At 41.4% G+C, this 24,938-nt stretch overlaps 1 protein-coding gene across 5 annotated transcripts in view; it reads left to right on the forward strand.

Moving 5' to 3' along the window:
- Window positions 1-24,938, forward strand: part of PHAF1 (phagosome assembly factor 1) — a 53,637-nt gene that overhangs the window by 26,157 nt on the left and 2,542 nt on the right. For all 5 annotated transcript variants that reach the window (XM_065566974.1, XM_065566973.1, XM_065566972.1 and 2 more), the window contains 10 exons: window positions 4,324-4,418; window positions 8,967-9,064; window positions 11,589-11,701; window positions 15,191-15,324; window positions 16,697-16,780; window positions 17,563-17,645; window positions 18,959-19,002; window positions 21,325-21,368; window positions 22,938-22,996; window positions 24,778-24,850. In XM_065566974.1, coding sequence (XP_065423046.1) covers window positions 4,324-4,418; window positions 8,967-9,064; window positions 11,589-11,701; window positions 15,191-15,324; window positions 16,697-16,780; window positions 17,563-17,645; window positions 18,959-19,002; window positions 21,325-21,368; window positions 22,938-22,996; window positions 24,778-24,850 — 827 coding nt within the window. The remainder of the gene's footprint in view (window positions 1-4,323; window positions 4,419-8,966; window positions 9,065-11,588; window positions 11,702-15,190; window positions 15,325-16,696; window positions 16,781-17,562; window positions 17,646-18,958; window positions 19,003-21,324; window positions 21,369-22,937; window positions 22,997-24,777; window positions 24,851-24,938) is intronic.

Consider the following 24,938-nt stretch of genomic DNA (forward strand, 5'->3'; position numbering starts at 1 on the left):
AACAGGCAATCAAGTGATCCATCCCCTGTCGCTCATTCCCACAAATCAGTGTACAGAAGAAATGAGAGAAATAAAGATTGTAAACAGACAAATTCCCCAAATGGGCCCAATACCCCCCTTCAGAACTTCCGCTGAAACTGAGTTCTATCTCATAAGGTTGCCCCTTTGTATTCTTGATAGTTTGTTCTCCATAGGCATTTGCTCCTTTCTTGATCATTTACCCAACCTTCTACTATATAGAATCACTGAAGAAAAGGGAAATCCAACAGAACGGAAGTACATTACCCACTGTTTTTGATAGGTGATGAAAAGAAACAATGATTACTGCAACTCCCAGGGCAAAGGGTAACTAGAGTTGAATTACCTATTGGGGAGAAGCCTTGGACAACCAAAACCGAGTGCAGCCATAACAGTGAAATGATTCCTCCCATAACTGGGGACTGGGGCTTGTGTCAGAATAGGCAAAATACCATTGAGGGCATCCTTTCTCATGTCTCTCTTTTGGCCTTATGCTCAATCCAGTTGCTACGCTCCAGGCTGGTCCTCCATCGGCTAGTACCACCACACTCTATGGTGTGTAGGCATGTATATCCCCATCTCTTGCAGTGTTACCACTCTGCTGGCAGCTTCTTGGACAGCTTCTTATTGCAGAGATTAAGGGGTGTGGAAGGCTCTGCAGGATCTGTATTGAATTATATTCCTTTAACCATGTAATGGTGCCAGGGATATAATTGGATAGAGACCCTGCAGTAATTGGATACCAAATTGGAGTAAGTGAAGGCTGGAAGAGTTGTAGCCTTTACACTGTGAATGTCCTTGATTTTCTGTATATAAATCAAGCTGTAACACTATATGAATGCAGTTATTGGAAAATGTTTAAGGGAGAAAAAGAGATCTCGCAAACCTATGAAGTGATACCATGGACCATAAAAATATTTCTACAGCTGTAAGACTTATTTATCTAACTTGCTGTATGGCCATATAAATCTGCATTCAGACACTTTAAAATTGCAGCGTAACAACACACCTTGAGCTTTCTGACATAGTTGTATGCTTGCTAAGAAAAATTGTGCACCAGCTTTGTTTGAGGCTAATTTTCATAAGATCATCATCCAGTGACAGTAAACAGGAAGGTTGCTTTTGCCACTATTGTTGTCTTCACCATTTACAGCAAGTGTTAAGTAATTCTTTCCAGTAAATTAGGGCCCATGACTGCCAGAACTCGTCTGTGTTCTATATTTAGTAACATCCTATGCAAACTGACTGGCAGACTTTGTTTCTGGTTGATGCTGCTTTTAATGACTGTGGTTATGCCCTATAAAGTCCTAAATGGCCTGGGACAATCCTAGTGGATGGATTACCTCTCTCCGTGTGCCGTTCCACCACAGCTGTGGTATAGCTAGCTCTTCAATAGCGCTTTTTATTAGTAGGTTTCAAAGCGCTTTACAAAGGTGGTAGGTCTCGTTATCCCCATTTTACAGGTAAGGAAGGGGTGCTTGAGCTGGAACCACTTTGAGAGGAAGCACTGGCAGAGCCTTCATTGTGAAGGCCCTGAGACTAAATGTGTGTATACAAAGAGACCCCACACACACCTCTGGTTCAAAGTAGTGAATTTCATGACTATCTGGGCACAGTGCAAAATGTCTGTTTGATAGGATTTTTGTAGAGGGCCAAGGTCATGCTTCCTATAATGAAGAGGGATGGGAAGGAGGGTGTTGGGGGGGATGGGATTGGTGACTGACTGGCTGAGTTCCTGTTGAATGAACTATTTTAATGCTATTGAGATTTAATTGTATTGTTAACAATGTGTTAGGGTGTTTAGAGTCTTGGATAGCCATTTCTTTAGTTATTTCTCTTTATACATTACTTCTTAAGATATCTTGACTTCCCTATGAAAGCATTCCCTTCTTCTCCACTCCCCGTTTTGAGACACTTCACTTATAATTCGTTTACTGTGATGCAGAGTTCCCTCTAAATTGTCTTTGGCCCGAGCGGGCTACAAACGCCACTGCACAATATTTTTGTCCCTGGGCAAATGTATGCTTGTTAGGGAGCAGTCCTGAGGCTGGGTGAGGTGGCAGGTATGGTGTCAGCCAGAGGAATAGGCAACTGGAAACATGGGATGTACTGTATACAGCTGTAGCAACGCAGCAGCAAGTTAGTTTAGTGTAAGAAGACTTGGAAAAAAATGTGGGGAACACCGTAGCCAGCCACCACCTCCTCCCTCAGGCCCTGCTCCCCTGGCTGGCACCTGTAGCCCTACCCCTCCAGACCCCATTCCCCCGGCTGAAACCATCCCTAACAATGCACACCCCAGGGCCAATTTCCCTGGCTGGCAGTGGCCCAGTTCACCAGTGCCATGAGCAGCCCCAGAAAAATGAGGAAGATCCAGTCCCCACCCACCTTAGAGATCAAGACCTTCTGGCTTGGCATGATATAGACCGGGGGTCTCAAACTCAAATGACCACGAGGGCCACATGAGGACTAGTGCATTGGCCCAAGGGCCGCATCACTGACACCCCCGCTCACTGTCCCCGGCTCCACTCTCACTCCACCTCCTCCCCTGAGCGTGCGGCTCCCTGCTCCTCCCCCCTCCTTCCTGGAAAGTGCTAAGCGCCACCAACAGTAATACACCTCACCCAAAGAACAAAACATGGACTTAGTTAGATTTACTTCTGTTAAAGCCCCCCCACTGCACTGGGCTGCACCACCACTCCACCCCTGCTCTGCCTCTTCCAGGGGTGGCAGGTTTGTAGAAATTTTGGTGGTGCCCAGAACCTGCCCTCCCCCAAACTCCACCCCCACCTGCCTAAGGCTCTGGGAGGGAGTTTGGGTGGGGGAGGGGGTCTGGGGTGCAGGCTCTGGGATGGAGTTTGGGTGCTGGGTGCAGGCTCCGGGCTGGGGGAGGGGGTGCAGGCTCTGGGATGGAATTTGGGGATAGGAGGGGGTGCAGGGGTGAGGGCTGTGGGGCATTGGAGAGGCTCAGAACTATGGCAGAAAGGAAGAGGAAGGGCAGCCTGCCCTGGCCATAGTGGAGGGGGGCACTAGGACCCAGGGGCACTAGGACCCTGCGGCAGCAGGTGATGCCGGAAGCCAGCAGAGCGGAGTGGAGTCAGCATGAGCTGCAGGCTCCGGGGCAGTGAAGGGGTAGCAAGTGAGCCCAGGGGACACTCGGGGGAGATGCGTGGGGGTGGCAGGCGGGGCCGGGGGAGAGACCCGGCCCCCAAACATTGGGGAGCAGCAAGCAGGGAGCTTAGCTGCCACATAAAAATAACTTGGGGGGAGGGGGAGCTTGGCGGGCTGCAGGGAAGAGCTCCGCGGGCCGCATGCGGCCCATGGGCTGCGTGTTTGAGACCCCTGATATAGACTGTTGGGAGAGCACGTGAGCCTGACCACCAGTCGGGGGGAGCACAGGGAGGGGCAGAGCCTGCGGGGCCATGGGTAGGAAGGGCGCATCCTCTCTGCTCAGCCCCATGGAACGAAAGGGATCCTGGAGGCAGAATCAACCCCACCACCAGGGCTGGCAGTGTTTATGATGGGGGGTATTTGGAGCGTTTGAGAGAGAGGAGGGAGGATTTGGGGGATACCCAAGGAGAGTCAATTTGGGGAGGATTCTCAGGGAGCTGGGTGGGGGTGAGGGTGGGTGGCCATCAAGGGGGAATGTGGCAGGAGGAGCCGTAAGGACAATTCCTGGGGTGTTGGTCTTCCCTGGAATGTGTATGATGGGGGCAGGTTCTCGTGGGCAGGGTCCCTGGGAAAGATAAGGGGATACAACTCCTGCTCCTGAGGTCTCTGGAGCTCCTGAGGGCAACAGGCCCAGATGGACGTGAAGTTTTTCTGTGACGGGGAACTTGCCTTCTTGCAAGGTAGGGGAAGATGCAAGTGACATGCTGCCTCTCACTGGCACATGCTCTGTAACCATAGGAGCCTTCCCCCTCTCGTGATAGAGAGCAAAATCTCACATGAAGCCTCTTCCTTGCCATGGCCTGGAGTCACATGGTCCAGAGTCAACTCTCCTGCCATTGTGTGTGTTGTAGGGAGTGTGGCTGGGTGCCTGTCACCTGACCTGGGGGCTGAGCAGCAAGATTTGTGACATACTGTATATTCAAGGTTGTTCCATGTGCACGCAGTTTACGGGGAATGTTGCTGTGATGTGAGACCTTAAAATTCCATATCATGTCATGGTATTTTATTCTTCTCGGCTATTTTGCTGAGTCAGGAGCATGCAGAAACAGCAGACTGAAGTGATACAAAGTGCTGCTAGATCTGAACTAGAGAAATTACTGTCTGTTTCTGTAATTCCATTTTCTTTTTTTTTTCCAGTGTACAACTCAGCTGAACAACTCTTTCACCTCAATTTCAGAGGACTGTCTTTTTCTTTTCAATTGGACTCATGGGCTGAAACTCCAAAGTACGAGGTCAGGAATCATTCTTAGTTAATAGATACTCTGCTTGTTTGTTTTTTGTCTTTGTAACCATTGCAAAATAGTCTTGCCTGCAAGCAAAACAAACCCTTCATCTGGATGAAATTTAAATCTTAAATTGTGCTCTGACCCATTTTCTTACCTTGAGCATAATCATTTCAAAGCCAAAGATCATGCCTGGCTTTTAGCAGAAGGGTGTGGATGGAGGATTTGCTTCCAAAACTAATAGGGAATAGCATTTTCATTATTGAGCAGAATCTCTAAAGTTTGCTTCTCAAATGTGAACACCCAATTAATATCTAAAATATTTCAGTTAAAGTAAGCCTTGCTTTGCTTTAGTTAATCTCAAATGATCTATAAATTCTGTTTGAATTCCTCCAAAGTGATTGTGCAGCTAATTAGAACAGAGTGCATAAAATACACTTGCTAGATAGGAGAGTCTGGAAATCAAAATTACGTGTTATGCTATGCAGGTTTCCTTATTCACTAAATGTTTTGATAGGTTACTAAATGCTTATGTGGGCCTAAAAGTATAGCCATTGAAGCCGGTGGCAGATATAACACTGACTTCACTGAAAGCAAGCTCAGACCTACTGTGGTAATGCTAATGGAGGCATATGTATAACTCACTTCTGTGTTAATGAAAATGCCCTCTATTGTGTGATCCATTCTCATCACCTAAAGGCAATTCATATTGTACAGTGTTGGATTCCATGACAAAACTGGAAATGGGGGGCATAGGTTAGCCAGTATAGTGGCATATGTTCTCATTATATCAGCAAATTCCTAGCTCAGTAGGCTGGCTATGTGCAGAGAGAGCATTTAGAGTAGGGGTCTCAAACTCCAAGCCCACGGGCTATCTGCGGCCCGCGGGGCTCCAGCAGTTTTGGGGCCGGGTCTCTCCCTTGGCCCCACCTGCCACCCCCGGGCACTCCTCCCCAGGGGCCCCGGCAGCGCAGCGGAGCTGAGCCAGCTTACTCCAGTGGCTGCCGGCCCCTCCCTATGGCCCCGGGGAGGGGCTGTGCCTCCGTGCGCTGCCCCCGCTCCGAGCACCCCTGCAGCCAATAAGAAGCTGCGGGGACGATGGCTGGGGGCAGCAGCACACAGAGGCCCCCCAGTCCGCCCCGCCTTGGAGCCTCATGTAAGCGCCGCACTCTCTCGCCCCTCCCAGAGCTTGCATCCCCACCCTCGCCCCACATACCCCCTCCTGCTCCCAAACTCCCTCCCAGAGCCTGCACCCCTCCTCTCTCTCAGAGCCTGCAACCCCACCCCCTCCTGTTGCACCCCTGCCCCAGCCCAGAGCCTGCATGCAGCACCCAAACTCCATGCCAGAGCTTGCACCCCAGACCCCCTCCCCCACCCAAACTCGCTCCCAGAGCCCAACCTCTCACCCATTCTGCACCCAAACTTGCTCCCAGAGCCTGCACCCCAATCCCCTACCCCAGACCTCCTCCCCCCACCCAAACTCCCTCCCAGAGTTTTAGGCAGGTGGGGAGCGGAGTTTTGGGGGGCAGGTTCTGGGTGGCATGAGTGACATTATTGGCCCGCTGGGAGGATTTGAGGACTGGCACTGACCCTAAGGTAAATTGAGTTTGAGACCCCTGGATTTAGAGGTTAAGGGCATTGCCAAGAAGCTTAATGACTTTTGTATGAGTCTTCAACAAGTCAGAGAATAGGGAGATACCTACCCAAAAGGTATTCTTTGCAGATCATTAAGATAGTGTCAGCAAATGAAGTGTCAAAAAAAGCATTGGAACAAATTGAGAAACTAAATTGCAGTACCCCACCGGTATCGGCTGGTATTCACCCAAGAGTTCTGAAGGAATGTAAGAATGAGCTGTCTGAACTGCTTAATGAAAGGTTTTATTTTTATCGGGTATTATACCAGGAGACTGGAGAATAGCCAATGTTGTGCCTATATTTTTTTTAAAAAGAGCTGCTAGGAAAGATCTTAACCATTGCAGACCTATGCAGCTTATTTCAGTACCAACTTTGACTGACTGATTGGAAAAATAATTAAGGGTAGTTACAAAACACCTAATAAGAGCATGTCTTGACTGGGAAGATTGTGCCTCTCGACACTATTCGAGTTCTTTAACCGGAGTCTCCAAAATAAAAGCTAGAATTGATTTTTACTTTCAAAGCCTTTCACAAAGTTATTCACGAGAGGCTATTAAGGTTACTAAGTTTTCGTATGATGAGAGGTGAAGCTCTTCTATAGATGATACATTGTTGTAGAGGTAGAAAACAAAAATTATGAATAAATGATCAGCATGGAAGGAGATCAGCAATGGAGTTCCCCCATCGAAACATCCTTGAAAAGTGGTTGAACAGTGAAGTGAAATCTGCAGATGACAGTTGTAGGAAGGATTGTATGGAAATCCAGAAAGACCTCACAAAGCAATGAATGTCATGTCTGTTGCAAAGTACTGCTACATATTGTAAAGAACACTTTGAACTGTTGATGCACGTTGGGTAAAAAACACCTGTAAGCTTCCTTGTGGGAAAACACAATGAAAACTTTGGCTCAGTGTAGGCAAAAGGCAATCAAGAAGTTCGTCTGTATTTAGAAATGACTAGAGAATAACACTGAACATATTAAAATGACATTAACAGTCATTTTCCTTAAATACTATTAATTTGGTTTCCCCTGGTCTTAGAATTACAGATTGTTAGGACTAATTACGTTAGAAAGGAGACAGTGTGTGAAATGATAGAGGTATAGTGAAAGGTCAGTTATTACATAAGAACGGCCATACTGGGTCAGACAAAAGGTCCATCTAGCCCAGTATCCTGTCTACCGACAGTGGCCAATGCCAGGTGCCCCAGAGGGAGTGAACCTAACAGGTAATGATCAAGTGATCTCTCTCCTGCCATCCATCTCCACCCTCTGACAAACAGAGTCTAGGGACACCATTCCTTACCCATCGTGGCTAATAGCCATTAATGGACTTAACCTCCATGAATTTATCCAGTTCTCTTTTAAACGCTGTTATAGTCCTAGCCTTCACAACCACCTCAGGGAAGGAGTTCCACAAGTTGACTGTGCGCTGTGTGAAGAAGAACTTCCTTTTATTTGTTTTAAACCTGCTGCCTATTAATTTCATTTGGTGACCCCTAGTTCTTGTATTATGGGAATAAGTAAATAACTTTTCCTTATCCACTTTCTCCACATCACTCATGATTTTATATACCTCTATCATATCCCCCCTTAGTCTCCTCTTTTCCAAGCTGAAAAGTCCTAGCCTCTTTAATCTATCTTCATATGGGACCCTCTCCAAACCCCTAATCATTTTAGTTGCCCTTCTCTGAACCTTTTCTAGTGCCAGTATATCTTTTTTGAGATGAGGAGACCACATCTGTACGAGTATTCAAGATGTGGGCGTACCATTGATTTATATAAGGGCAAAAATATATTCTCAGTCTTATTCTCTATCCCCTTTTTAATGATTCCTAACATCCTGTTTGTTTTCTTGACTGCCTCTGCACACTGCGTGGATATCTTCAGAGAACTATCCACGATGACTCCAAACTCCTGTTACATTTCCTGTTTTTTCTATAATTTTTCATTTTAAAAAACGTTGACGTGTTTAGTTTAGGTGAGGTACTATTGAAGTAAAACAGTTAAAATAGGAGACTCTTTTGCAAATTTATTTTTTAAGTGTGTGTTGTTTCTGTGTCTGTATGTTATGCCAGGGAACAACATAGCATGACAAATTATTTTCCTTTCCAAAGCTAGTAGTGTGTGTTTGAATAGTGTTGCAGAGACCATTTTTTATAGGTGAGGTGTATGTTCAATATGCATACCTATAATCAGACTCACCTAGGACAGTATGAGATTTCCTTCTTCAGCACCACTCTTCTTTAACAACAAGATTTGAAAATCATTGTAAAAATTATCCATACATGAATAACATTGAATTATGTTGGAGGGGTTGGATAAGAAAAGAATACTGAAAGGAACCAGATAAGTCAAAGTATTTTCTCTGACAAAGGCATTCTCCAAACCAGCAGAGGTACAAGCCTTAATTCTTACATTTTTGGGGAGCAATTAACAGATTTTAGAAAGCAAGGATGAATAATATGACAAAAGATTGATAAGATTAAAAAAAAAAAGTGTCACCCACATGTACATTTTTCCATAAATACTGTAGCATACCAGAACAAATGCTTTCAGAGCCAGTAAACTTTTTCAAACACTAGTCCTGAACTAGAGTGTCTTGGGTATATGTGTGGCTGATGTTAGGGAACTGAAAAACTATAGCCATCTTGCAGAGGGTAGGTAAAATAATTGAGCTTTTCCACCCCACCATGAGCATCAATGAACAGTGCAGTGCAAGCTAACATTTTCCAGTGGCTTTTTTTCCTGCAGTTGTGGTGTACAGACATTCCGGTTAACTATAACTAGAGGTGTACAGTCTGTGTTTACAAATACAGTTGTCTGGTGCAATATTTTGAATGGAAATATGTGTTTTTAGAGCAATGTATCTGTTTGTCATACAGTATATAATAGTCAGTTAGAATGTTTTTATATATCCACAGCCTAACTTTGCTCATGGCCTAGCTTCTCTGCAAATTCCCCATGGTGCAACTGTGAAACGTATGTACATCTACAATGGAAACAGCCTGCAGGATACCAAGTATGTATAGCTGAATTGTCAAGGGTGGTTAACCAATATCTAAAATGTTTTTTTTTTCTCCTTCACGTGTATTTATTTGTTTAGACTTATATGAATGCCAAATGTATAAGAAATTCAGTGTCTAGTTCCATTTGTTCCTTTCTTTGGATGGTGCCAAATACGTTATTTTGTGGTAATGCTTCTTCAGATGTGTCTAGATGTTGCGCACAGAGCACACACTCTCCTATGAAACAAGGCTAAATTCTGATCTGATTTACACTGGTGTGAATCTGGTGTAAATCCATTTGGATTAGTTGCACTAATCTAAGGCTATGTGTACACTGTGCTGCAGTGCAGACTACTGGGATGTGAACTGCAGAGTGCATGCAAGTGTTGGACTTACTGCCCCATGTGGTAAGATGTACAGATGCTGACATGAACAAAAATGTACCTAGTTCACGTTAACTTAATCCTCTTTCAAACAGGAGTATGTTAACGTGAACTAGGTACCTTTTTAGTTCACGCCAGCAGCCATATGGGGCAGTTTAGAGCGAAGCAATTCACACCACTCTGCAATTCACACCCCTGTAGTCCTCACTTCAGTGCAGTGTAGACAACCCCTAAATCAACTAAGATCAAAATTATGCTCGGACGATAGGTGGGGTAGTATCGAAGAAGCAAGTGAGACTGAAGGAAACTCTTCTCCAGGAGTGAGGATGTGATCTGTATTTGGAAAAGCCACTGTACTTACACAGTTTGCATGTACACTAATGCCCTTTATTTAGCTAAGTCAAGCTGACTGGGGCAAGGAACAATATTTTTGCTATTTGTTTGTAGTGTCAGTGGGGCCTCATATGTCTATGAGTGTCAGTGGGGCCTCAATTTCTGATTAGGGCCCTTAAGCTTTACAGCAATACAAATAATAAACTAGCAATCTCCGTGCTTATTTAGCGTATGAATAATGTGTCATATATGGTTTATTTCCTTCCAATTGATGCTCAAGGGATTTGTGTGTCTAACTCCCGTGAGTGTGAATGGGAGTTACTTAAATAAATCCCTTATCAATAGGAGAATGAATCCTTGTGTCTTTTTTTTCCTATCTGAATGAACTGTTACATTCATATATGACATGGCATTTCATTGTTTCATATTAAGCAATACTGTCCTATTACCGTTACTTCAAGGTTCAGCATTTCTGAAAGTATTTTTCTTCCTGGGGATTTCTTAGACAAGATGGGAAACAAAGGGATTTCTGTCAATTTTTGCTTTCTCCTCATACATATACATACCAACACTAATAAAGCCATTTGTTTTGCTAAAACAAGTTTTTGTTTTTAGCTTTTGCTAAAGAAAGTATTGTTATTAATACCAGGGGAAGACTAACGCACTGGTGGATTAATGAGCAAAAGAAGGGGATACATTATAATGGACCTTGTTTATATGGACATTGTAGTCTAATTAGATTCAAGTGCTTTGGAAAAGGTTTCCTACACACATCTGTGGCATGGTGGGTTTTAATATATGTGTGCATGCATAAAAGCCTCAGCTCACAGGCAAGTCATATATTCACACAGGCACAGAAAAATTCACATTATTGGGGAAAAATAACTTTAAGGGAAGTACACATACTCTCTTAAAAGTATATTGCCTTTCTGTAAATTCCTTACCTGCTACTGTTGCAATTAATTAGGTGATTATAACTGAAAGAGATTTAAAAAGGAAAATTGGCAAGTGAACTGAGGAACAGATGGTGCAGCTTAAACTTCCTCAAAAAATGTTAATTGTCTAGAGTTCATGCTGATGGTGCCCCTTTAAAATAATTCAGATACTTTGACATTTAGAAATGGTGACAAATGACAACATGAATCAATTAAAATCTAGGGACTAGGAGACACGTGTTTTATGATCTTAAAATAGACTTTAGATGTTAACTCACATCAACAAACCTTCACTCAGAAATCAGTACACTCAGCCATCTGTATTCAGGAGTGGTCCAAGACTGGACTAGCAGGAATACTAGAGCTGGAGAGTAAGAGGTGCTGGCAGTGTCATGTATAGAAGCCTCCCCATTGCACACAGATGTTGTTTAGTTCTAGCAGCAGCTGTGAGTTAAGCATGTATAAGCACAATATGGCCCTTATTTTCACAAGAAATACATTTGAAACCAAAAATTGTCTGAAACAATATGTTCTGGTATAATATGAAATATATAATTATAAAGTCCAAGAGCTGGATGCAGCGGCTGTAATTTCTAGATCCTTTTGAATTGGTTTTTAATTAGTAAAGGACCCAATCTTTCATGTTGTATTTGTATTTATTGTGCTGCTTAACAAGGCTGTAGACAATGTGAGCTTTTTTAAAGTTGACTGTCTCAAAAGTTACTTCAGCCCCTTCATTCCAGGTGAGTTAGGCTCTCCCATGTCAACACTAATATGCTTTGCTTTAATGTATTGTACTAGCTTCTGTCATTGGAGAGTTAGCAGAAAATTTTAAGCTTGAGCATTTCCAGTGTTTCTTTTTGTTATATCTGATCTAACTGTTCCAGGGCTCCCCTCATGCCCCTCAGCTGTTTCCTTGGTAATGTGTATGCAGAGAACGTTGATGTTCTGAGAGATGGAACTGGACCCTCAGGTTTACGGCTCCGCTTACTCACTGCAGGTATTACTGAGAATAGATGTTGTGTTGCCCTCACTTTTAGTCAGGAAAGGAGGCACAAATTTGAATGAAATATGCGTTAGCCAGCTTACTGTATTTTCATAGGTGGGTTTCAAAATATTTTGCACATCTTATTTTAAACTCTCTATGAAATAGTGTCTTACTGTTGCTGCATATCCACACCCATGGAGAAATCACAGATGGCTGTGGAAACTTTTTTCAATTCCAAGTTCATGGAGTTTCTTGCTGGCAGTGGAATTTGTTTTATTCTGTGTATATGCCCAGAAAAATAAACAGATGCTGTCTGTCATAGGAAAACCTTGTCAGAAACAAAGAAACCTCAGGTAGGTGTGTGCCCTGTACATTGTAACACCAGCACTACACAATGCCACTGTCATTCTAAATTCAATGGAGGTGGCATTACAAGTGACATGAGTTGTTTGGGTATTTACCCCATGTTCTCTTGATGGCTGGACTTATAGAATAAGAAGAAAGGTTTACTGCCTGCTAAGAGATGCCAATAAGTGACTGCTCCTTTAAAGGGCTTTAAAATATTGTCAAAAAAAATGTTCAGTTTATTTCAAATTCTTCTTTCAAGTAGCAGGGTTTATTTTCTCAGTGTTATGACTTTTTCAGACATGGTCATGTTGAGAGAACTATCATATATTCCTAGTACACATAAGGTAAAAAATGGGGGGAGGGAAAGCTTTAAAAAAATGAGGAGTAAGAAACAATGAATAAAAATGTAGCAGATTTGTTAAAGTTACTTTGCTTCTGTCTTTACAGAGGAAGATAATGGAGAGCTGCCTAGGACAGGGATCATATATCCTGGTGTAGTAGGGAAGGAGTTAGCTATATTATCCAGATAATATAAATGGTTTTGAAAAATTGGATACTTTTAAGGTAGAGTGTCATGTCTAGATAACATACATACCTGAGATTTAAAGGAAATGATGTTAGCAACAAATAAAATCTTTATTCAAATGTTATATTAGCTATCAGACTTCTAGAACTTGATAAAGGACAAACTTGCCATGTATCATTCTGTCCTAGCTGAACTGAGTTCCTTCAGTTAGTTCATTCCCCACCTGTTCTAGAATTAGTTCCTGTGTAGGCGAGTTAACTTACAGTAACCCTTGCTGAAGAAATCAAAGCTGGCTTGATTGGGTTTCCTTCTCTTTATAACACTTATGAGATATCACAGACCAGGAGGCAGCACTAGCTGGCCTTCTCTTGGCTCTCAGGAAAACTTTCTCAATTATGGTGAGAGAGCTGTTTGGTAAGAAAAACTGAATTCTCCATGAATTGAAAAACCACTTCTGGAAATCATAAATAAAAATACTAATTACCCTCTCAGCATTACATTTAAAATTTTTCTCTTAGAGGCAAGGCATGTTTATCCTTGACTTATATCCCTGCCCAACCACTAGCTAGACATAGCGGGTATGTCAAGATGGGTGTGGGGGTGGGTGTGTCATATTAACACATTTGAAAAGCCCTGTTAGGTTGCATCCTCGTACTTCTGAAGCCATGTTAGCTGGCCATGTTGTATCTTAGGCTCCCCAGGAGGCCTGTGAAGACACAGTCAGATAGGCAAATACTACTTCTATGGCCTCTATGACATGGTTCAGCACCCTTTCACACCATGATTGCCTTAGTTAAGTGATTGTTGGCAGTGAAAGGTTAGAACTGTAGAGAACTTTCGGTCATGGGATTCAGGTCGGAGCCATTGGCGACATAGTACAATTAAACTTGCCTTATGAATTGCCTGTTTATACCTATCCAGCAACCAGATGATCTAAAACTTTAATTCCTGTATATTGAACTTTAGTGTCCTCTAATATATAAAGAAATTAATTTCCTGATTTGTTAATCTGATTTTTGTTTGGGGGAGGTTGTTTATTTGTTTTCGATTTAAGCTACTTTGGTTGAAAATACCTTGAGTTGTAATGCCTATGCAGCAAAATAGAGCAATGGAACATTATATATACAGTCACTCGTTTCATAATTTCAAACAATGTTTCAACCATACATCTATGGAGCTGTGATTCAGTGCACTTATTTAAATAAGCTTTGTGTATATATGAATTTACTTACTGTGTATCTAATAAAAGCTAGAAACTCTCAGGTGAGAATGTGATATCCCATATATACTCGTTCATAAGCCGAATTTTTTTAGTAAAAAGGGGAAGCATCAGAAAAGGGGGTCGGCTTATGAACGGGTATAGAAAGGGAGAGGAGGGACACAGCCCCTCCACCCAACAAGGAGCAAGGAGAGACAGCACAGCCCAGCAGAGCCAGAAGGGAAGAGGCGGGGCCAGAGTCTCTCCGCTTCTGGCCACGCTGCTCTCCCCCCAGTTTCCGAAGCGGCTGCAGCTCTGGGGCTGGCAGGCTGCAGCCGTGCCGCTCGGCCCCACCCCCCAGAGCAGGCTGCGGCCGCGCCGCCCGGGTGCCGGAGCACACTGTGGCCATGCCGCCCAGCCCAGCCCGCTGGAACATGCTGTGGCCACGCCGCCCGGTCTGGCCTACTAGAGCAGCTCCAGCCAGGCCAGAGACATCCTCCCCAGATAAGGTGGGAAGGGATGGGATGGGGAGAGTGTGGGGGTCCTGGGCTAGGGGTAGGGTCATATGGGGGGTGGTCACAGGGGTTACTCCCCTGATCCCCAGCTTTTCCCCCCAAAACAATTTCTCCATCAGTTGCTGTCCCGGCCCATCAGGGTTAGCAGCTGGCGCGCCAGGACACTTTGTTTACTTAGGTTTACCTCCGTGCCTGCGGACGCTTGAGGTAAACAAACCATCTCGGCCCGCCAGTGGCTTATCCTGATGGCCCGGGAGCCAAAGTTTGCTGACCCCTGAATTATAGGGTCGGGTTATGAACAGGTCATAAAAATTTTCCATTTTTACTTATCCATTTTGGGGGGGGTCAGCTTATAAACGAACCGGCTTATGATCGAGTATATACGGTATATTTATTTGGCCTAAAACAGTACTGACAAAGAATTCTATTGCATGGACCTTACTTTTTTTGGCTGGTCAGATTACACACTATTTTATAACCTTTAAAACCATACTCCCAATATGCTTCCAGTACTGCAGTTAAACTTCTTACGGACATAGCTAACTGCTGGCACTTATACTTGATACGAATTGATCAAATTTGAGTGCAAATAAGTAAACTGCATGTTGTAAAATGAAAAGAGATAGGGGAAGAGTTCTTCTCAATCTATTTCTCAGGGAATAGCACTCAGTGAATTTAGCCATTACGATATGGGTCCGTGACAGTTAACCACATTACCTAGATGAGACCTTTTTGTGTGTAAACTGCCATCAGAATTAAGAACTGAATTCAGTACAGCAAAATTATCTTAAAGGAACTTCTTTGCATTCCATCCCCTTAACTAACTAGGTGCTGGGATTTGTGATTATTCATTCTTTGTGTAGTTTTGTGATCGAGGAGTTATGAACATTAGGCTGTTGTTCCCCATTCTTCAGGCTGTGGCCCAGGCTTATTAGCTGATGCCAAGATGCGGGTATTTGAGCGCTGTGTGTACTTTGGTGATTCGTGCCAAGATGTGCTGAGCACTTTGGGGTCTCCGCACAAAGTCTTTTACAAGTCAGAAGACAAGGTAGGAAAAGGCATTCCTAATTCTAGGCCCATGTCTATATTCAGAATTGCTGCAGTTTAAAGGTGCTGTGGGTTTTTTGAACTGATTTTAAACAGGTGAAAAACACAGGCTGGGCACTCTCTTAATCTGATTTAAACCTGATTTATATGGGTTTAGTTTAATTTAGTAAGGAATCCATTTAAATTGCTGTATAAACCTTATTTAAATCAAACTACAGGTGCCTACACTGTCTTGCACTGGATTTAAGTTAATCTGTTAAAAACCAATGTAAACTGGTGCAACTTTGAATATGGACAAGTCCTAACAACTGTGTGCTGGTTTCTGGGTAATTTCTTCTTTTTAATGAAAATTAAAGATAACTTTTAGGTAAAATTTGTGTGTGTTCTTTATGTTTATAATATGAAAAAACACACTCACTATTTATGTATATAATACACACACACACACACACGCCTTATGTCAGATCCAACCATTGCCAGCAGCTGGTGATCCTGCAGTAAGCATGAGACTTTACGTTTTTAAACTAATTATCATTTATATTTATTTAAAGCTACCTCCACAGCACTGTTCCCTCTAAGCTGTGCGTGTGTGCGCACGCACGCAGATCCTAAACACCGTGCGCACGGCGAAACACCGCGCACACACAAATTTGCACAGAAGCACAAAAATTTGCACAGAAGAAACTTTTTGCGCACACGGCCTGTCAAAAATTAGAGGGAACATTGCTCCACAGCAGTTTTCACTATTAAACTCTTTGTGGATTCCTCCTGCCTCATCCTTTATTTCACTGAAAGGTGTCGATAGAGGCATATGAACCTTTCTCAGTATTAGGCAATAGGATACGTTTTTCACAGATACTTGGAAGGCTTTGATATCTTCTCTTCTCACTTTACTGCCAGGAGGAGGCATTTTCAGTGGTCTTTGCCCATCTCTCACTTCTGGGTGCAGGGATATATGGTGTGTTAACATGATGAGAACAGAGTATTTACAGGTGGATTCCTTTAATTTTGAGTAATCTTTTTATTTGCTATTTATATAATGCCAGTAGTATAATCTTATTTCTGTGCTAGGCAATCCCAGCATCTCCTGTTGAAGACATTAGGAGCTGACTTCTGATAAAATTCCCTTATCTCCTAATTGAAATGGAACCCCTCAGAAGTTTGGGTTGTACATAGCCCAGATTGTATAGACTTCTCACAGTATTAAAATATAAGATACTTTTGCACAAAGATAATTCACAATTTGAATCTGAGGGAAAATGTGTGGATGCAGTGTGAAACCAGACCTTGAAAAATTGTTTTTAAAGTAAACGCATTGATAATACTTTAGCTATGGTAAGCACTGATAAATCTATATGTGGGTTTCTTTGCAGATGAAAATTCATTCACCCTCCCCCCATAAGCAGGTTCCATCAAAGTGCAATGACTACTTTTTTAATTACTTCACGCTTGGAGTGGTAAGTTGAAGACTTCCATAAATAAGCCATTTTAAATTTGAATCAGCCATCCAATGCACCCTTTAGAATGACTAAGTATCTCAAGTTGGTGTTTGATACAAGTACTAACATTGTGCAAAACTCTCGGTGGCTACCTCAGAATCTTTGAATATGAAAAATGGGATTGCAAATGCTCAAATTAAGTCAGACTTGAACAATGATATTTTACCATTTTCCCACAATCCATGGAGTGGTTCTTGAGTGTTTGTCTGGCATCCCCCCCCTCAACACTCTTATCACGTGCTACCCCTAATGCGTAGGAACTGAGACCCTTGTTGCTGAAATCTAGCCTTCTCTACCCCACCAGATACTATTTCACCATTCCCATGCCTGACTTCGATTTTTTGTATGTCTGTGGCATTTGTAACAAATTTTCCTCCCATGTTCATCTTCATTTTAGCATCTCAAGTAAATTGTATTATAAGCATGTTGACTTTCCATCTTGCATCAATGTAAAGTGAACTATAATAGGCAGATAAAATAGACTTGCTCTGAGAAACTGCTAACATTAGCAATTACAGCATCAAACTAACCATATAATTATAGTTGCATATGCACTTGCTGGAAGAAATACTGATTTGAATTGATACATAAAATGTTACTCTTATATTGTAAAGGCTTTTTTTGTTTTGTTTGTTTTTACTTTTAATATATAGTTAGACCCTCCTTACTGCATATTGAGGAAAAACTACATTCCCCAACCAAACTGTTTTGCTCATGTCTATCTCCTTTGTCTTCTACAGGATATTCTTTTTGATGCAAATACTCACAAAGTGAAGAAATTTGTCCTGCATACAAATTATCCTGGTCATTACAACTTTAACATGTGAGTATAGAGAAGTAGTCTGTGAAAATGCAAAATCTGCGAGTAGTAAATCCTGTGTCAGCCTTCTATAGTTCCTGTAGTTTCTGTTGAGCAGCTTCGATTTATCTAGTGGGAACTTGGAAGGATTTCAGGCCACCATTGTTAGGACACTTTTTAGCTCTAGTTTTTAACTCTTGTGCATTAATAAGTATGCATTAGAAAGAGACTTATGAGGGACAGCAAGCACTACTTCAAAGTCACATTCCACGAAATGTTTAATAATAAAACATCACAGCGTTGATAGAGAGTACGGTACATACCTTTTTAGAGAGGATAGCCATGAGCGTTAGCAAATTTTTAAACTTAACTCCAAATACCTTAGTTATTAGTTCACTCACAAGCAATGCTTGTGCAAGGTGGACTTTGTATATTTGACAAGTAGAAACAAAACAGCGTTTGGGAAGTTTTAGCTGTTAAACTATAAAAACGAATACACTGGAGTGTGGTGGATGTTGCAATAGTCTGTAGAGAGCCTGTAGATAGTTCACTGGCTGTTCACAAGAGGACAGAGAACAGTGAGGTCACATAATCTAACCACTAACAGGGTATTCTCCTGTAAGTATTCCCAGTATTTTTTTTCCTGCTTTGAAGAGCTGGTGTTGTCTTCTGGCAAATGTTGTTTAGAAACGGGTATGTTTTATTTGTAATTTTTTTCTAGAATTTTTCATTCCCTGTCTCTGTATGACAAAAGAGAATGATTTGCAAATACTGTTTCTTAAAACTTCCCACTGTTTATTCCCCATCTGATGATATAAGCCTCTGACATCATATTTTCCACATCAGTCTGATTTCATAGGCTTCGTCTACCCTAGGAAGGGTTTCTGGTATAGTGATACCAGCAAACCCTCTTGGGGACACGCAGTTTATATCAACAGAGTTATTTTGCCAATGTAGCTTATACCAGCTCGCTGAATGAAATAAGCTGTAGTAGCAAAAGGATTTTTTTGCAATTATAACTGTGGCTAGGACTTTTGCTGATATAGCTATTTCAGTTAGAGGTGTGGGGTTTTTTTTTCCACACTTCTAATCTCTGTAGCTATCTTGACTACAGTAGTGCAAACCGCAAGTTCATGCCCGCAGCATCCACATGAGAGTGTTACAGTGCAGCACTGTGGTGTGCACTGCTATTTGCACACCGTGTCCGAACTGTGGGGCAGTGTGGATGTGCCCTTAGTCATAGTAAACTGCTCACTAAATAATTTCTACGTCAGTTTATGCTACCTAGTTTGTTGATTCCTGTGTTTTGTAACAACTTTATAATTTCAATGTTCTAGATACCATCGTTGTGAATTCAAGATTCCACTAGCCGTTAAGCGAGGTCAGTAATCCATCCTCTTGCTCCATGGGTTTGTAAAAGAAAATACAAAAGGGAAAAGAGTGGACCAATTTTCACTTCAAATATAGTCTCAAACAACAGAAGATAATAGAAGTGCTGATGATAGTAGGAAGGAGATCTTTTGAACCGTTTTCTAGTATGTGTAGTAAGGAAAATATTTAAAGATGTTAGTTCTCTGGCCACTCCAGCTTCATTCTTAGGTGAACTTTCTTTACCCTGACCAGGCCTACAGGTGTGTGACTATAACATAGCATTGCTAGTTTCCTGGAGGAGTGCTGCTGCATCTTGGTTAACATGAATTATGTTGTTCATTAAGGCCTGAAAGTTGTAGGGCAATGTGAATCTGATCTGATCCTTCCAATCTACCTTTGTTGTTGAATTTTTAAACTGTTATCTTGATAGTCACTCATAAAACTCCTTTCCCTTCACCACTCACAAGGTCTGCTTATTATATTTAATGTAATTTGAGTTATTCAGAAAAATAACTATGACTCTACAGTATGTGGCATATGTCTCTATGTAACTATCATCTGGGAATCTCCAGGCTCAGGAAGAGTTTAGGACTTTGCCTCCTAAGTCTCTTGTTGCACACGGGCCCTTATTCAGCAAGGTACTTAAAAATGTGCCTAACTTTTAAGCATGTGATTAATCTCTTTAAAGTACGGGGATACTTGCATGCTTAAAGAATCATAAATTTTAAGGCCAAAAGAGTCTTTTATGATAGTCTAGTTTAACCTTCTGCATAACCTAGATAGGCATGTGTGTAAGTACCTTGTTGAACTGGGGCTTTGATATCCTAGAAAAGATCTAGGATGCTTGCTAAACTGCTGCCAGAGATCCCTTTGTCATCGTACCCATTGACAACATTGATTGTCTCCCTTGAAAGTACTCACCTGCACAGTGCTTTGATGGAAGTCACATCAGCGAGGATCTGAGTTGGGATAAAAATAAGGGAAAGGAAGAGGGATGGGGTGTACACTCATGTGTGTTTAAATGAAAATCAAATTTATGATGTACCTGAGAGTACCAGCACTTACTTTCCTTCACTTCCTATTTAAATATGTTTTCCTAAGGCTCTTGTGCAGTATTTCACACTCCCATTTCTGAGTACTTGTATTCAGTCCAAGTTGTTTTGTGCCTCTATTATGGATATATTTGATTTCTTTTATTCACCCTTTTCTTTCCCCAACACGCACCCACCACACTGAAACCTTGATAGTATGAAGCCCATTGAAGAGTCTGTAAACCCTTCATGGGCTAGCAATGTGCAGTGCAATTCTATCGCTGACAGTTCATTGGTACAATGGGCATATTACTTAAACACTGAACCCAGCTGTATTAGGAACCACTTGCTTGGTGGTGAGTGGCAATATAAATGGGCCTTTGGTCTGATTGAAGAACACTTCATGGTTGCCCCCAGAGAAGATGTTTTCCATTTTAAAAAGTCCAGAGATGAAAGGAAATACAGGCATAGGCTGGAAAAATGGCCAGCAAGCAATTTGGAGTGCCTGGTTTGTTGGGACTGCAAAGCATATGTGATGCTGTTCCTCCATTCTGTCTTTTTTCATTCTTTTGAGAAACAAGGAATTAAAATTTCCAAGATTCTTGCTTTTTCTGCTCTTCAGAGAGCGGAGTTCTTGTACACTTCAGTTCTACCAGCTCATATAAATGGAGCCAGCCTAGAAAGCAGAGGTTGGCACAACTTGTGCCCATATATTCATAATGGTTTTGGGGAGGAGTGTTCCACAAAGGTGTGGCTTGGGGGTTTTATCTTTTATCTTTTTTTTTTTTTTTTTTTTTAATGTAGGGAGCACTTAAACCGTTTTGGTTTGGGAATGACTGGGTCAAATCTGAGGGTTTGTCGGCCTCTTAAATGCATATAGTGCTTAGTCTTTGCAAAGTAGCTCATCCACACTAGTTGATTTGTTGCTACTGCTATGCATATTACCTGACACTGTATAGTTTTGACAAGTCAATTCAGTGCACAGAGAAATAAATAATGTCTTGTTTCTTTCACTCCTATATTTCCTTTTTTCTCTTAGAAGCCATTTAAGCTTTAAAGGTTATTTTTTAAAATAGTGAATGGGCAAATCTGTGTCTCCAGTGTTATTGTTTAATCTCGTGGATTTATGTTTAATCAGTGGGATTTTTTTTGTTTTGTGATGTTTTGACCGCTTTGTGTGATGCTTTCAAGTTCCCTGATCTCTGAAATCATTTTTCAAACTCTCATATTGGATACATTTCAAAGAAAGGACCAGTTCCAATGTAATTTCCAGAAGAGCATTTTTTGTTTACCTTCCACAGAGAGTGCGGATTCACAGACTGAAACATGCACAACGTACAGCAAGGTGAGTCTTCAGAAAACCAACCAGAACAGTTGCCAATATAAATTGCTTGGCTGCTGAGTGTGCGGAACTCTGACCGCGTGTTGTAGAAATCATAGCAATATAGAAAGATGGTTTTTAAAATAAGGGAGTTCAAATTACTCTCCTCCCACCAAAATTTAATTTTAACTTTTTTATGGATTTGGATTTTTTCAGTGAAATTGTTGTAGTTCAGACTTTTTACTGTTAACACAGTCAGAAATATAGTGCAGTCAAACCTTGGGCTTTGTCTTCCAGTAAATTATGTTATGTTTCCCATTTTAAGGCAGCTAAGTGTTAGAAAGATTAGAGATACCTTTGAAATGTGCAAATCAGGAGTTTAGCTAGAAATAATTTTACATGGATGGATTTGACAGTAACATACAGATTAATTAAATATGTCTAGAGTAGTGACAAGAGAACTCTGCACTCTTAGGAATTTCATTTACCTAGGTACTTGTTTCAGAGTACACCTTTGAATTTTTTTTTATTTTTTTTTTTGGCACTTGCTTTGGGGGTTGTCTGCACTTTGTAATGAACTTTTGACAGTGGTTTCTATTGCGTAAAGAATAACTGGTCATTCAAACCTTCTGAAAACAGTGTAAACAAAAATCCACCAGATAACAGTAAATCAATCTTTTTGGTTAAATACATCATGTGTTTTACCAAGCAGGGCAAGAAAAACATTAAGTAGAAAAGCTTCCACTACACATACAGAGATGCCTTTGACATCCAGGTGGGCATAAATGCAATTCAATTGGCTTTTGGAGTGAGGGCTGTTCAGCAACACCACACACTTCTACCCTGCAGCACTTTTGTTTCCTGCCAGCCTAGGGAATGAGACTGGGCCTGTGAAGTGAACCCAGGTGTTATGGTAATTGGAATATCTAAATGACGGTGCAGAGCATTGATGACTTTACTGAAGGCAGGAGGCCTGTATCCTCCTTTGCTTTCTGATTGAATTATTTGATATACTTCAGTGCTTCACTGCATTGTTACATCCCTTCAATATAAAGCCATCGCTTCATAAGCTGTCATGCCACAGGAGTGGATAGTACTGGGAATTCTCAGTCAAATAAACACTGCGCCTGTCTTGCATGCTGAACCAAACAGAGGCTTTTGTGAGTGAGGGAAGGCAGTGATCCTAACTTGATCTCAGCAAAGTTCCAAGAGAGGGCCTTCCTGTGGGAAATTTCAGATGCCTTATTCTTTGAAATATCTCCTTAAAATGATGGACACAGTGCTTTGTGTTTCTGCCATCAAACCCACAGAGGTTACAATAGTATTTCATTATTTTATTTTTTTCAATTAAAGTCCAATTTCCGCCTAACATGGAAACTAGTTTTAAACTTGGAGCAGTCTCCTAGCTGCAGGTTCTGCTGGCTCCAATCACAAAACACTCTCTAAACATAACCTTCATAGTTCATGGCACTCCGTGCTGCCTTGTGGTTTGCACCAACACTACAACCAAAATGTGCATGAACCTCCTCCTTTGTATAAAGAAAAGCTTTAATGTGACTCTCTTATTCTAACACCCTTTTAATGTGATTACAGTGGGATAGTATTCAGGATCTTCTGGGACATCCTGTGGAAAAGCCAGTGGTACTTCATAGGTAAAGATGCTGTGTGTCTTGTTATCCTGTATGGTTGGCAGGAAGTGAGCTGTTGACAGATGATTACCACAAGGATAGGTCTGGTAGTAATTATCATCCGGATTTATGGCCACCTCTTTGCTGTTGAAGCATCAGCTCTGCTGCCTCTAGCTAGGAAAGTTCACTACCATTTGGGGAAATCAAGAATCTGTAATATGGACCAATGGAATTCCAGCAATTCTTTTAAATGCCAAAATCCATCCTCTGTTGCACAGTGGAGAGTATATATAGAACATAGTGGGTGGGTGTGTATGTTAACAAATAACATACATTATTTTTGTATTGTGGGTGTGCCCAAATAACTTTAATCAAGAGCAGCAGCAGCCTATTCTGGAGGGCAGTGTATAAACATATGGCATGACACAGTCTCTGCTCCCAAAAGCTTGCAATCTAGCATGCATGCACATGTTCAATTGTAAATCTGCCTAAATCTACACAATAGTGTCAGTTTAAGTAGTTCTCATCCAGTTCTGGGATATGAGTAATTTTACACAATTTTGAGTCTGTGAAAGTGCATAGAAGTATTCATTTGACAATATCTCTTTGTAATCCAGCATATTCACTAATATAAGCATTTTAGTAGTAGGCAGAATAATTTAGACTTCACTTATTTATTGAAAAATTTGAGGCTGTCTTTTTAAATTAAGGAACCTGTTCTCTTTGTGGACACTTTCCCCATTACATTTAATTAATTCGGATACAATCCTGTCGTTCCAGTGTAAAATGAGTAGTTGAGAGATTGGATGGCCCAGAGAATTAGTGATGACATATGGACCCTTTCATCATAGGTCACTGGTTCAAATCAATATAAGATGCATTACCATCTGATGATGTGATATTTGCTATGTTGCATTCAGTTAAAGAAATTCACCAATTGTTGAGGAAGCCAGAACTTACTAATAGACTATATCTGGAAGAAAATTATACCCAGAAATCAGTCCTAGCTATGCTGAAACTACAGTATAAACAAGTCTTTAAAATTTAGATTTTCCAGGTGTTTTAAGGATCTGACCTAAAGTCCATTGCAGTCAATGGGAGTCTTTCCTTTGACTTCAGAGGGGCTTTGGATTGGGCCCATATTGACTAACTGCTGCAATTCTCTTAAAAACAAAACCGAGTTTAGTTCTTGTATAACTTAAATGTTTATGAAGCGTATGTGAAAGTCAAGAAATGCATTATTTTTTTTAAAGGTAACTAAATTTAATTAGGCATGTCACTTCAGACATAAATAACTACTTTGCTAGAGATTCAATATATTAGAATGACTAGATTAATATACATGGTGCAGAAGATACCTTTAAAAGTAGGCTTCCTAGTAATTTTTACTTGAAAAAGGAGTGGGGGAGAGATGCACACATGTGTGCATGCACAAAAAGGTTTAGTTAAAAAAGGTCTAGTTTTCTTGAGTTGCTCCTTCTTTGTTACTTGGTTTCTATTCAGTTTTTCCTTTCCAGCCTTGGTTGAATAAGAGTGGTCTCCTGCAGTCACTAATAACTGCTTATTTTGTCCCACTAGGTCCTCCTAGGTCCCCCCCATACTTCAGCACCACTCTGAGGAGTGACCCGTTTGAAATCCAAAAGCAGCGTAGCATCATAGCACAGACCAATGTAATCCCTCCCAATTTAAATAATCTTGGCCTAAGAGAAATGTGATAAACTTGCCACATAATCACAGGTGGCTATTGTTTCACATTAAGAAATTCCAACCTTTTATGCCCACTTTTTTTTTTCTTCTTTTTTAAGGTCGTCCTCTCCAAACAATACTAACCCATTTGGATCAACGTTTTGTTTTGGACTGCAGCGAATGATCTTTGAGGTTAGGAAAAAAACCTTTCAAATTCGTTTGGGTGGGAGAAGATGATGGTGTGGAGTTTGCTTCTGGATTTTAATGCAGCTTTTTGTCT

Source organism: Chrysemys picta, chromosome 14 (genome assembly GCF_011386835.1).
Source record: "Chrysemys picta bellii isolate R12L10 chromosome 14, ASM1138683v2, whole genome shotgun sequence".
NCBI classification, from domain to species: Eukaryota; Metazoa; Chordata; order Testudines; family Emydidae; genus Chrysemys; species Chrysemys picta.